The sequence below is a fragment of the Hypanus sabinus genome, chromosome X2 (genome assembly GCF_030144855.1).
Source record: "Hypanus sabinus isolate sHypSab1 chromosome X2, sHypSab1.hap1, whole genome shotgun sequence".
Lineage (NCBI taxonomy): Eukaryota > Metazoa > Chordata > Chondrichthyes > Myliobatiformes > Dasyatidae > Hypanus > Hypanus sabinus.
The window spans coordinates 44,201,922-44,213,466 of NC_082739.1; the positions used below are offsets into that span (position 1 = coordinate 44,201,922).

The 11,545-nt window shown below is 41.8% G+C and overlaps 1 protein-coding gene across 1 annotated transcript in view; it reads left to right on the forward strand.

The window, feature by feature from the left end:
• The window catches only part of LOC132385316 (uncharacterized), a 47,631-nt gene extending 45,096 nt beyond the window's left edge, over positions 1-2,535 (forward strand). The window contains exon 9 of the mRNA XM_059957335.1: positions 1,663-2,535. Coding sequence (XP_059813318.1) covers positions 1,663-1,800 — 138 coding nt within the window. The 3' untranslated portion in view covers positions 1,801-2,535. The remainder of the gene's footprint in view (positions 1-1,662) is intronic.
• The last annotated feature ends 9,010 nt before the right edge of the window (positions 2,536-11,545 follow it).

Below are 11,545 nucleotides of genomic sequence, written 5' to 3' on the forward strand. Positions count from 1 at the left end.
AGATATAGTAGCTGCAAGCTCTGCATATCGCTGGCATCAGGAAACAGACAAAATGTACATGTGAGAAATAGAACTAATCTTTATCTTTTAATCTACTAATCCATACATTCTTGGAATGTAGGAGGAAAGCTTTCTCCTTTAAGCACCTATCCGAATGCCTTTTCAAAGTATTTTACATAGATCATGCTGGAGGAACTTAGCAGGTCAAGCAGAAAGAGAGTTAGACAGTAGACATTTAGGTTTGAGAACCTTCATGCAGATGAAAGTTCTTGACCTGAAATGTTGGTTGTCCATTTCTCACACAGATTCAAAGTACATTTTTTGTCAAGTTTGTTTCTCGTATACAACCATGAGATTAGTCTTCCCACCGGCAGCCACAAACTAAAGGAACACCATGAAAGAGAACACCATGCGCAAAAAAAAAAGAACAAATCGTGCCAAAGGCAAAAAATGAGCAAATAGCTCACAGAATATAAAACTTCAAACCACAGAGTCATTAAAACAGTCTAGGAATGTTCAGTTTAGTTCAGTTGAACTCAATTTAGCGCTATGCCATTCATTGACTGCAGGCCGCAGAGCTAGTCCGCTTCAAAGTGCTCCGATCAAAATCGCGCAAAATAGCAATAAAAAAACAGAGTAATCAGAAACCAGAAACACATAAAGCATGAGCTGCAGAGTCCTCTTAAAAATGAGTCCAATCCACAAACTTAGCTAATCAATCCTTGCCCAAGGCCCAAGACTCCTGCACCTTCCTCCGGCAGCAGTGAGTGAGAGGGAGACCAGTGAAACACGCGCAGACAGCGCTGAACACCCGCTCACCTTCTGCTCTTGTCCTCCTTGGTTTCAATCTTGCTCGGCGCTTTAATCGGTGAGTAATGGAGGCGATCATGGGTATATGCTCTGCGCATTAGGCCGCACACTCCATTTTCAACCTCGCTCGCAACCATGCCAAATTCCCTTGGAGACAGCAAAAGCGCCAGGTCACTCAGTCGGCCCAAAAACAGATCATCAAAATGTAAATTACAGGCTGCAATTGCACACAGATTAAAAGCAGAAGTATATTTTTAAAAAGGAAGAGAAGACGAAGTGGCTTTGTGTACTGTCTGCAGGACATCGCCATTAGTCGTGTCGATTGCTGGCACCATCTTGATGCTGCCTAACCTTCTGAGTTCCTCGAGCATTTTATTTTTCCCTTCAGTTTCCTCCATCTGCAGTTTATTCATTTATAGGTATTGCAAGCAACAATGGTTCCAGCACTAATCCCTTCTAGTCAGCAATATACCCCTTAACTATTATCCTCTTTCAATCTAGGAAAGATAGTAAATTTACAGATTATAATATTACTATACTATATAACATTACATAATATATAATATTATAACATTATTGCAGTAGCCACTACTAAAATCCAAACAGGCACAATTAACCAGAGTGTGAATGAGCAGAAAAATCTCAGAGAAAATGTGCCAACTACACTGTGTGTTTCATATTGGTAAACTGAAGTAAAAATTATATTTTTCAGATATTTTATTCTTTTAGCTTTCTCTTTCCACGGTTATTGCCTGGCCTAAAAAACATCAGTGATTTTAGTGTTATTCCACTTAAAAAAAAAACGTCCTAAGGATATGATACTGATTATTTATAATTTTATGCTAATTCCAGCAAGCTGCTGATGTAACAGAGAAAAATACCAAACAGGAGCTCCAATATTTTTATGGTTCATCTCCTCGCCATCAAGTTGATGATACTTCTGAATATTCAGCAGTACGAGTTTCACGCCAGGATTTGATAACTGCATGACTGCAGAACCCTGAGTTTATCTTTCAGCCATTTTACAGTATCTTGAATAAACTGACCATCAGTGGCTACACAGAGCAACAGGCAGAATGATTTATTAATGGAGTGAGAATCTACAATCAATGCAAACGCCAAATGGAAAGGATTCAACAAAAGACTGGATCACTTTATAGTTGTTACTGGTGTTATGTTAAGCATCCATTGTTCAATTTTTTCAGGTCTTGGAAGTCTGTTAAGAGTCAAAAATTTCATAAGGTGCTTTTTAGCCCCAGTTTTTCTCTTGTAAAAGACAAAATGATTTGGAGGCTGAACTTCCTTAGGTGCTGGCAACTCCATGAGTAACTCAACAAATTGGCTATTTTCTGTAAGAGTCTTAAAATGCAGCCGCTCAGGAGCCGAAATGCAGATCTTCCATTAACTACAAGGCAATGGCAAACTGTTCTTACCCATTGTCCTTGGAGTTTACGTGACGAGGCATCGGGTGTTCCTCTGACTTTTCCACTCTATCCAGTCCTGGAGCCAAAAACAGTGGTCAATGACCTCCCATTGAGGGTCAGTACTGGAACACTTCGACCCAAGTGGTTCAGCACTGTGCTGGACTGTGTAACAGCAGCGGGCTAGTGAGAGATTTAAACACAGTCAAGCAGCTGATTCAGCGGCAAAATTATTTGCATGGAGTGTACTTAAACACTTGCAAAAATATGTGAACATGAATGAGATTCACAGATAAAGCATAAAAATACAATCGGATTATCTGTATATAAATATTGTGAATAGGAACTTTAGCTCCAAGGAGTGTACATTGTGAAAATTTATATTTTGCTCCAATGCTTAGCCCAAATCAGACTGGATTCTCTAATGCTGCTGCAATTAAAGTTCCTTGTGTGAAAATACTTTTTGTGTTAAAATTATTCTTCGACTAATTTGCAAGATGCAGAAGCTTAGAAAATTTATACGCACTCATCTTATTTTCTGGAAGGAAAAGTAAACTGTTAAACAATATTAGTAAATTAAGTATAGTCAAAACAGTGACAAATGGATTTCAGTGTAAGAAAATAGGCTTGAAAAGGTAGTCTTTTATAAGACTAAAAAGCTAAAAAGTAAGTTGGGAAGCTAAAAGTAAGGAGGTCCTAATTAGGATGGCACGGTAGAGTATTGGTTAGCACAATGCTTCACAATACAGGTGACCTGGGTTCAATTCCTGGCACTGCCTGTAAGGAGTTTGTGTGTTCTCCCTGTGACTACGTGAGTTTCTTCTGGGTGCTCCAGTTTCCTCCCACAGTCTAAGGACATGCCGATTAGTCGGTTAATTGGTCATTGTAAATTGTCCTGTGATTAGCCTAGAGTTAAATCGGGAAGGCTGTGCAGTGTGGCTCCAAGGGCCTATTCCGTGCTGTTCAATAGATAAATAAATAATTTGTTATCAAGTTATTTGAGTCCATTATTAACATTTGGTAAGTAACAACAGAAAACACTTCCCAATAAGGATGTATGGAAAAATATATTGAAGAGCATTTTAGATTAGCCATGGAATGGCAAAAATGGCTGAATGGGTAAATTAGCCATTCCTTTTCCAATACTCTGACATTTTAAGTAGGCAAACATTAGACTGAAAATGCTGTATAAACTCAGAAATGCAGTAAAAAGAATTAATACACATAAAATGCTGCAGGAACACAGCAGGTCAGCAATGTCTATGGAGAGGAATAAACAGTTGATATTTTGGGCCAGGACCCTTCATCAGGACTGGAAAGGAATGGAGAAGAAACTTGAATGAGAAGGTGGGGGGAGGGGAAGGAGTACATCTGGCAGGTGATAGGTGAGACCAGATGAGGGGGAAGGTGTTGGATGGGGGATAAAGTGAGAAGCTGGGAGGTGATAGGTGGAAAAGGTATGGGACTGAAGAAGGAGGAATCTGATAGGAGATGAGAGTGGACCATAGAAGAGAGGGAAGGAGGAGGGGCACCAGAGGGAGTTGATAGGCAGGTGAGATGAAGAGAAGGGGTAAGAGGAGAGCCAAAAAGAGGAATGGAGAAAGAATTAACACCATTTTAACTGGTATTTCACAATGAATAATTACTATTCCATGCAACTTGTAAAAGTTCATCTTTTTGAAAGTTTATGTTCTCACTTATAGAACCACCTATAAATCCAGCCCTCAGTTTCTGCCGCAGCCATTCACATGCTGTGAAAAATTGGAGTAGAAGACATAAGGTGTGGAGGCAGTCCGGCTCCCAAAGTGCACTTGTTGTGAGATCACGAGATCTAGAAAGGTTGTGATGGCCCATGATCACAGAGAAGCAGGAGCTTTCAGGGAATAATGATAAGTTGTAAAATCCAGTAAAGGAAGAAAAAAGAACTTGGAGTCAAAGGGAACTCTAGGAAAAGCTGTGGGGCTAGAGTCCAGCAGTAATGGAAGATTGACAATCAGCTGTCTTTGAGCTTTTTTCTGGACTATTTCAACTAGCATCCCTTTGTTTTTTGTTGCTTGATGCTTTTCTATCCCATCAATCATCAAATCAGGTTCATTATCAGTGACATATGTTGTGAAATTTGTTGTTTTGTGCAATAGTACAGTGCAAGACATAAAAACTGCCGTAAGTTACAAACGTAAAATAAGTAAACAGCGCAAAAGAAGATTAGCGAGGTAGTGTTCATGAGTCCATGGACCATTCAGAAATCCAATGGTGAAGGGAAAGAAGCTGTTCCTAAAATTTTGAGTGTGGGTCTTCATGCTCCTGTACCTCCTCCTTGATGATAGTAATAACAAGAGCTCATGTCCCGGATAGTAGAGGTTCTTTATGAGGAACTGCCTTGTAAAGATGTCCTTGATAGTGGGGAGGCTTTTGCCCATGGTGGAGCTGGCTGCGTCAACAACCTTCTACAGCCTCTTTTGATCCTATGCATTGGAGCCTCCATACCAGGTGATGATGCAGCCAGCCAGCATACTCGCTGCCATACATTTGCAGAAATTTGCTTGTCTTTGGTAACATAATAAATCTTAATCTCCAAATAAAGTATAGCCACTGGTGTGCCTCCTTTGTGATTGCATCAGTACATTGAGCTTTTGGGCTGTCTAGCAGACCTGTCCCCACTCATACTATTTAATTGAACTTTAACCACTCTGCCCTGCCTTTCAATGTACAAGTAAAAATACTGAAAGTGAACATCTTTCTTAAAAGGGGGGTAATTTAGAATTAAACTGAAGATGTGTAAGCTTAATTCAGCTGCTACTGAGGGTGTACCCGACTCAACATTGAAACAAGCTGAAATCTTTCCAGCATCGACTAATAATTTAATTGGTTTGGCACAACAATGTCTGCTCCTGTGCTGTACTATCCTATGTTCTATTTTCTCCTGGAGAACAAGAATAGATGACAGGGTATCAACAAATTAAACCATACCTGTGATTAATTTAACTGTAGATGGGTGAGTCTTGTTCATTTAAGGAAGGTGAAGCGTCTCACAGAGTCTCTCCTTTCCAAGTATAGTGATTGCTGCAGAACCTCTGTTTGGCTTGCCATATGATATGGTTTCTGATATGGCTTCTTCTACACTACTGTGCCCATGGTGACCAGTTTCCCACTGAGTTTTCTATGTCAAGGCACAACCGAGCATCCAGCAGTATAACTGGGTGGGCAGGCTGGGCTCATCAGCCTTGGTTGCCAGTCAGCCTAGGAGAAGGACAACTCCAATTCCAAACCCGGGTAGGTGGGACTCGTTAGCCTTGCCAGGTACTCTGTCTAGGAGAAGGAAATCCTCAAAACTCAACCTACACCCTTCTGGTTGCTGCAGCTGCCGGAGCTTGCTGTGCCATTGTGGAACGTCCCCCAGCCTCAAGAGTGGAATCGGTCTGTGTGCACCGATCCTCGCTATAAACCTGCGCAGCACAGATGGGAAGAAAGGTCCTGCAATGACGGAGAAGGGGGTGAAACGACATGTGTTAGATAGCACAGGAAGTCTCCCTACTGCTCCAGAGTTTGCAGATCCAGAATTGCCCGCTACAGTCACCAACAATCGTGCTGTCGCTCTTGAAGACTCTTCTTCCCTCCTGATCTTCGTAAGTGAAGAACCAGCCATCATCAGATAATACCAGGGGTGATGGTGTTGTGAATGGTGGTGATGAGTGTGAGTGGGGTTGTTAGGGTTCTGAGCCTTCAATGCTTGGTCACTGTGTGTGCCATTCTGACAGACAGTGCTCAATACAACCTCTCCTCTTTGTAGCTATTTACCCACTTGCAGTCCAGCACTTCCCCACCACCTTCCTCTTCAGCCATTCCCATGGATGCCTGCTATCGACCTAACCACAGGTCCTTGTCTTATTTCCCTCTTGGTCTTCCCTGGTCTGAGTTGTTGTAATTTTGTAATACTGTAGTTGTTCTGCATTTTTCTTTCTTTCTCTCTCTCTCTCTCTCTCCCCCCCCCCACTCTCTCTCTCTCTCTCTCCCCCCCCCCACTCTCTCTCTCTCTCTCTCCCCCCCCCCACTCTCTCTCTCTCGCTCTGTTCCAGCTGATCCTCCAGTCTGTCTAGCTCTACGTGTGCACTGTTCCACTATCGTTATTCATGTCTTTCTTTCTCTAGCTCTACAATTTATACACCATGTGACTCCTGATCCTTCGTTTTCTCCTGCAAGTACACTTGCTATAAAGTGACTTCCACTTCATCTTCCTTCCTCTTTGATTCCCTTTTACATCATTGCTAATGTTTGTATGGGCAGGTCTTAACCCAACCAGCAATAAGAGAAGCCAGCAAAATAAGTGACAAAATATCTTAGCTGGTGTCTGTTTTGAGGCAGGGCAATTAACAATAAGCCCAGCGTCTGATACATATGTGAACACCTCATGATCATGCCACTTTACAAACCACATCTCTTGAGAAACTTGCCTTCTCGTGTGGGTTTGTGGCCTGTGCTCTGTGCGCAGAATAGTTCACTTATGTAACTGATGTTTCAGTTTCAAACTGATTTGAATGGACAGGAGCCTCAGGACTTACTCCACCAAGTTCGATAACAGTTACTGATGCACCATCAATAACTCTCGGAGATGGGAGGCGAACAATAGGCTTTTATTAGCTGCAAGAGACCACACTTAGCAGAAAGAGACTACCACACAACATCCTGGAGACTGAGGGGGGAGCAGTGCCTCCAATCGCCTTTATACAGGGGTCTGTGGGAGGAGCCACAGGAGCAGTCAGTAGGGGGCGTGTCCAGACAGGTATATGTAGTTCACCACAGTTACTATCCCTCAACCATCAGCCTCTTGAACCAAAGGGGACAACTTCTCTTCCCTCTCACTGAACTGTTCCCACAACCTATGGACTCACTTTTTAGGACTCTTCATCTCATGTTCTTGATACTTATTGCTTATTTATTTATCTATCTATTTAGTTCTTTACATATTAATTCCATTTTTTCTTTCTTTTTGTATTTGCACAGTATGTTGTCTTTCTGTTGGTGCGGTCTTTCATTATGGTTTCTATTATGGTTATTGGATTTATTGAGTATGCCCACAGGAAAATGAATCTCAAGTTTGAATATGTTGACATATATTTACTTTAATAATAAATGTGCTTTAAACTTTGAACTTAAGCTGTTTTTTTCGAAGACTTGTTAACGCTTAATCCCCTTTTTCTGTAATCCCAAGATGTCCCATGTCTTATAACTCTCTGAAAGTACAGAGCAGAAGGAAGCCACTTGATACATTGTACTTGTGGTAAGTCACTTAAAGAACACTTACTTAGTTCTTTTTCACATTTCACATTATCAGGTTCTGCAATCTGCAGTTATTTGTCTCTGCTCATCCCCTCTGTTACCAACTGCACCCTTCCTTTCCCATTTGACTGTTTGTTGGATACATCTCAGCATTCAGCACTATCAATCTATCCAAATTCATCATCAAGCTTCAAGACCTCAGCTAGCTTCTGTACCTCCCTCTGCAACTGGATCCTTAACCTCCTCATTGACAGACCCCAGTTAGTAATGGTTGGTAACAACATCTCCTCCTCACTGACCATCAGTGCAGGTTCTCCTCAAGGCTGCATGGTTAGTCCCCTGCTCTCCTCCCCATACATCCATGATTGTGTAGTTAAGCACAAGCTCCAGTGAAATATATAAATTTGCCAATGACACCACAGTTGTTGGACAAATCACAGATGGTGATGGGTCAATGTTCAGGAATGAGAAAGGGCATCTGGCTGAGTGGTGACACTACAAACACTTCTTGCTCAGTGTCAGTAAAACTTAAGAGCTGATTTTTCTTTTCATGAAGATGAAGGAGGGCTAACGTGACATAGATGCAATCATAAGGAATGTGCGGCAGCCTCTTTACTTTCTTAGAATGTAAAGGAAGATCAGATTGTCACCAAGCACTCTAACAAACCTTTACAAATGTAGTTTTGAAAGTATCCTGTGTGGCTGAATCATTGGTAGGGTATTCAAATGTGCATGAATGCAAGAATCTGTAGAGAGTGGTGTACTCATTCCAGTACATCTCCCCCCAGGAACATCTATCATCAAAAACCCCCCATCCGGGCAATTCCATCTTCGCCCAGCTAACATATAGTAGGAAGAAGAAAAGTCCAAAGTCCAACACTCACCAAGTCCTTGAACAACTACTTCTCTTCAGCCAATTGGTTTTTGAAACAACTTGCACAATCCTAATCCTAATCACTCCCTCAGTGTAGCAACACTATGACCACTTTGCACTACAATGGACTACTTTTTCTTCTAACTGTGATCTGTCTTATAAAAGTTATTTATAACTGATGTTTAATTGATGTTTTTCTTGTGAACGATGATTATCTGATACTATGTGCCACTGATACTGCTGCAAGTAAGTTTTTCATTGCACCTGTGCATATGTGTACATATGATAATAAACTTGACTTTGTATTTGACACATATCTATCTTGCAGCCTGAACCAACAACCATAAAATGAGCGGTCAAATTTACTGATTCTCTGAATGTTTTTAAATGAGGAGAGCCCAATCTGGGGTCCACTGACCCCTCAGTTAATGATAATTCTCCACGACGTACAAAGAGGTTGAGAACCCCTGTTTTATAGTCACAAACATCCAAAAATGGAAGACAAAAGAGTATGTAAAATAGAGTACTGATTGATAGCATTCAATATGGTATAAGCACTAAAATTATTGAAGATAATGAACAAATGAATTTTTTTTAAAAAATCTACTTCTTCTCCCGATAGCTAATTTCCTCTCAGCCTCCTCACCCCTTCTTTGAATGGAGACAACTGTGATTGTGCCATCTTTAACCTGGTTTAACCTACTTCCTAATGAGGAAGGCACAATAAGTAGTGGTAGGCTAGAAGATTTTAACACCAATCTAGGCCACACCAGCTTTGGGAATCATGGACTTCCAGGCCAACATCTGCTGGATTCTGGACAAAAGCTCTGCCACAGTTTCATATTCACTAATCTATATATATGACAAAAAGGAAGTAACAAGACCTAGGACCCCACTTCGTGTTTTTAAAGAAAGCTGCCAAAGCTGCCCTATCTTCCTGTTACTGTCCTGGATCCAATTATCTTTTAGATTCCATGTGTTTTTAGTATTGTGTCTAACCTGCCAAATGTGACTTTGTCAATGGCCCTGCTCAAATCTACTTTGCATATATAAAATATATTGTCCTCATTGACCTTCTCATCTGCTTCCTCAGAATGTACATTCAGACATGACCTTCTTTTAACAAATAGATGAGGACATTTCATGATTAATTTGTGCCTGTCTAAATATTTCTGATCATGTCCACTATATCCTGAAGTCGGAACATGAACAGTCAGAGGTTGTGGTACATATTGGTACCGACGACATAGGCTGGAAAAGGGAGGAAGTCCTGAAAGCAGACTACAGGGAGTTAGGAAGGAAGTTGGCAGCAGGACCTCAAAGGTAGTAATCTCAGGATTACTGCCTGTGCCACGTGACAGTGAGTACAGGAATAGAATGAGGTGGAGGATAAATGCGTGGCTGAGGGATTGGAGTGGGGGCAGGGATTCAGATTTGTGGATCATTAGGACTTCTTCTGGGGCAGGTATGACCTGTACAAAAAGGACGTGTTGCACTTGAATCCAAGGGGGGACCAATACCTTGACAGGGAGGTTTGCTAAGGCTACTGGGGAGAGTTTAAACTAGAATTGCTGGGGAGTGGGAACCAAACCAAAGAGACAGAGGAAGGGGCTGTTGGCTCACAAATAGAGAAAGCTTGGAGACGGTGCAAGAGGGAGGATAAACAGATGATAGAGAAGGGACTCGCTCAGACCAATGGTTTGAGATGTGTCTATTTTAATGCAAGAAGCATCATGAACAAAGCAGATGAGCTCAGAGTGTGGATCAGTACTTGGGGCTATGATGTTGTGGTCATTACAGAGACTTGGATGGCTCAGGGTCAGGAATGGTTACTTCAAGTGCCAGGGAGGGAGGCAAAAGAGATGGGGTCATGGCACTGTTGATTAGAGGTAGTGTCACAGCTGCAGAAAAGGAGGAAGTCATGGAGGGATTGTCTGCGGAGTCTCTGTGGGTGGAAGTTAGAAAGAAGGGGTCAATAACTCTACTGGGTGTTTTTTACAGATGACCCAATAGTAACAGGGACATCGAAGAGCAGATAGGGAGAAAGATTCTGGGAAGGTGTAAGAATAACAGGGTTGTTGTGGTGGGGGATTTTAATTTCCCAAGTATTGATTGGCATCTCCCTAGAGCAAGGGGTTTAGATGGGATGGAGTTTGTTAGGTGTGTTCAGGAAGGTTTCTTGACACAATATGTAGATAGGCCTACAAGAGGAAAGGCTGTACTTGATGTGGTATTGGGAAATGAACCTGGTCAGGTGTCAGATCTCTCAGTGGGAGAGCATTCTGGAGGTAGTGATCATAATTCTATCACCTTTACCATAGCATTGGAGAGGGATAGGAACAGACAAGTTAGGAAAGTGTTTAATTAGAATAAGGGAAAATATAAAGCTATCAGGCAGGAACTTGGAGGCAAAAATTGGGAACATATGTTCTCAGGGAAAAGTATGGCAGAAAGGTGGCAAATGTTCAGGGGATATTTGTGTGTGATTCTGCATAGGTACAATCCAATGAGACAGGGAAAGGATGGTAGGGTACAGGAACTGTGGTGTACAAAGGCTGTTGAAAATCTAGTCAGGAAGAAAAGAAAAGCTTACAAAAGGTTCAAAAAACTAGGTAATGATAGAAATCTATAAGATTATAAGGCTAGCAGGAAGGAGCTCACGAATGAAATTAGGAGAGCCAGTAGGGGCCATGAGAAGACCTTGGTGAACAGGATTAAGGAAAACCCCAAGGCATTCTACATGTATGTGAAGAGCAAGAGGATAGGACATGAGAGAATAGGACCAATCAAGTGTGACAGTGGAAAAGTGTGTATGGAAACAGAGGAGATAGCGGCAGTACTTAATGAATACTTTGCTTCAGTATTCACTATGGAAAAGGACTTTGGCGATTGTAGGGTTGACTTACAGGGGAATGAAGCTTAAGCATATTGACATTAAAAAAGAGGATGTGCTGAAGCTCTTGGAAAGCATCAAGTTGGATAGGTCACTGGGACTGGACGAGATATACCCCAGGCTACTGTGGGAGGAGAGAGAGGAGATTGCTGAGCCTCTGGTGATGATCTTTGCATCATCAATGGGGACGGGAGAGGTTCCGGAGGATTGGAGGGTTGCAGTTGTTGTTCCTTTATACAAGAAAGGGAGTAGTGATAGCCCAGGAAATTA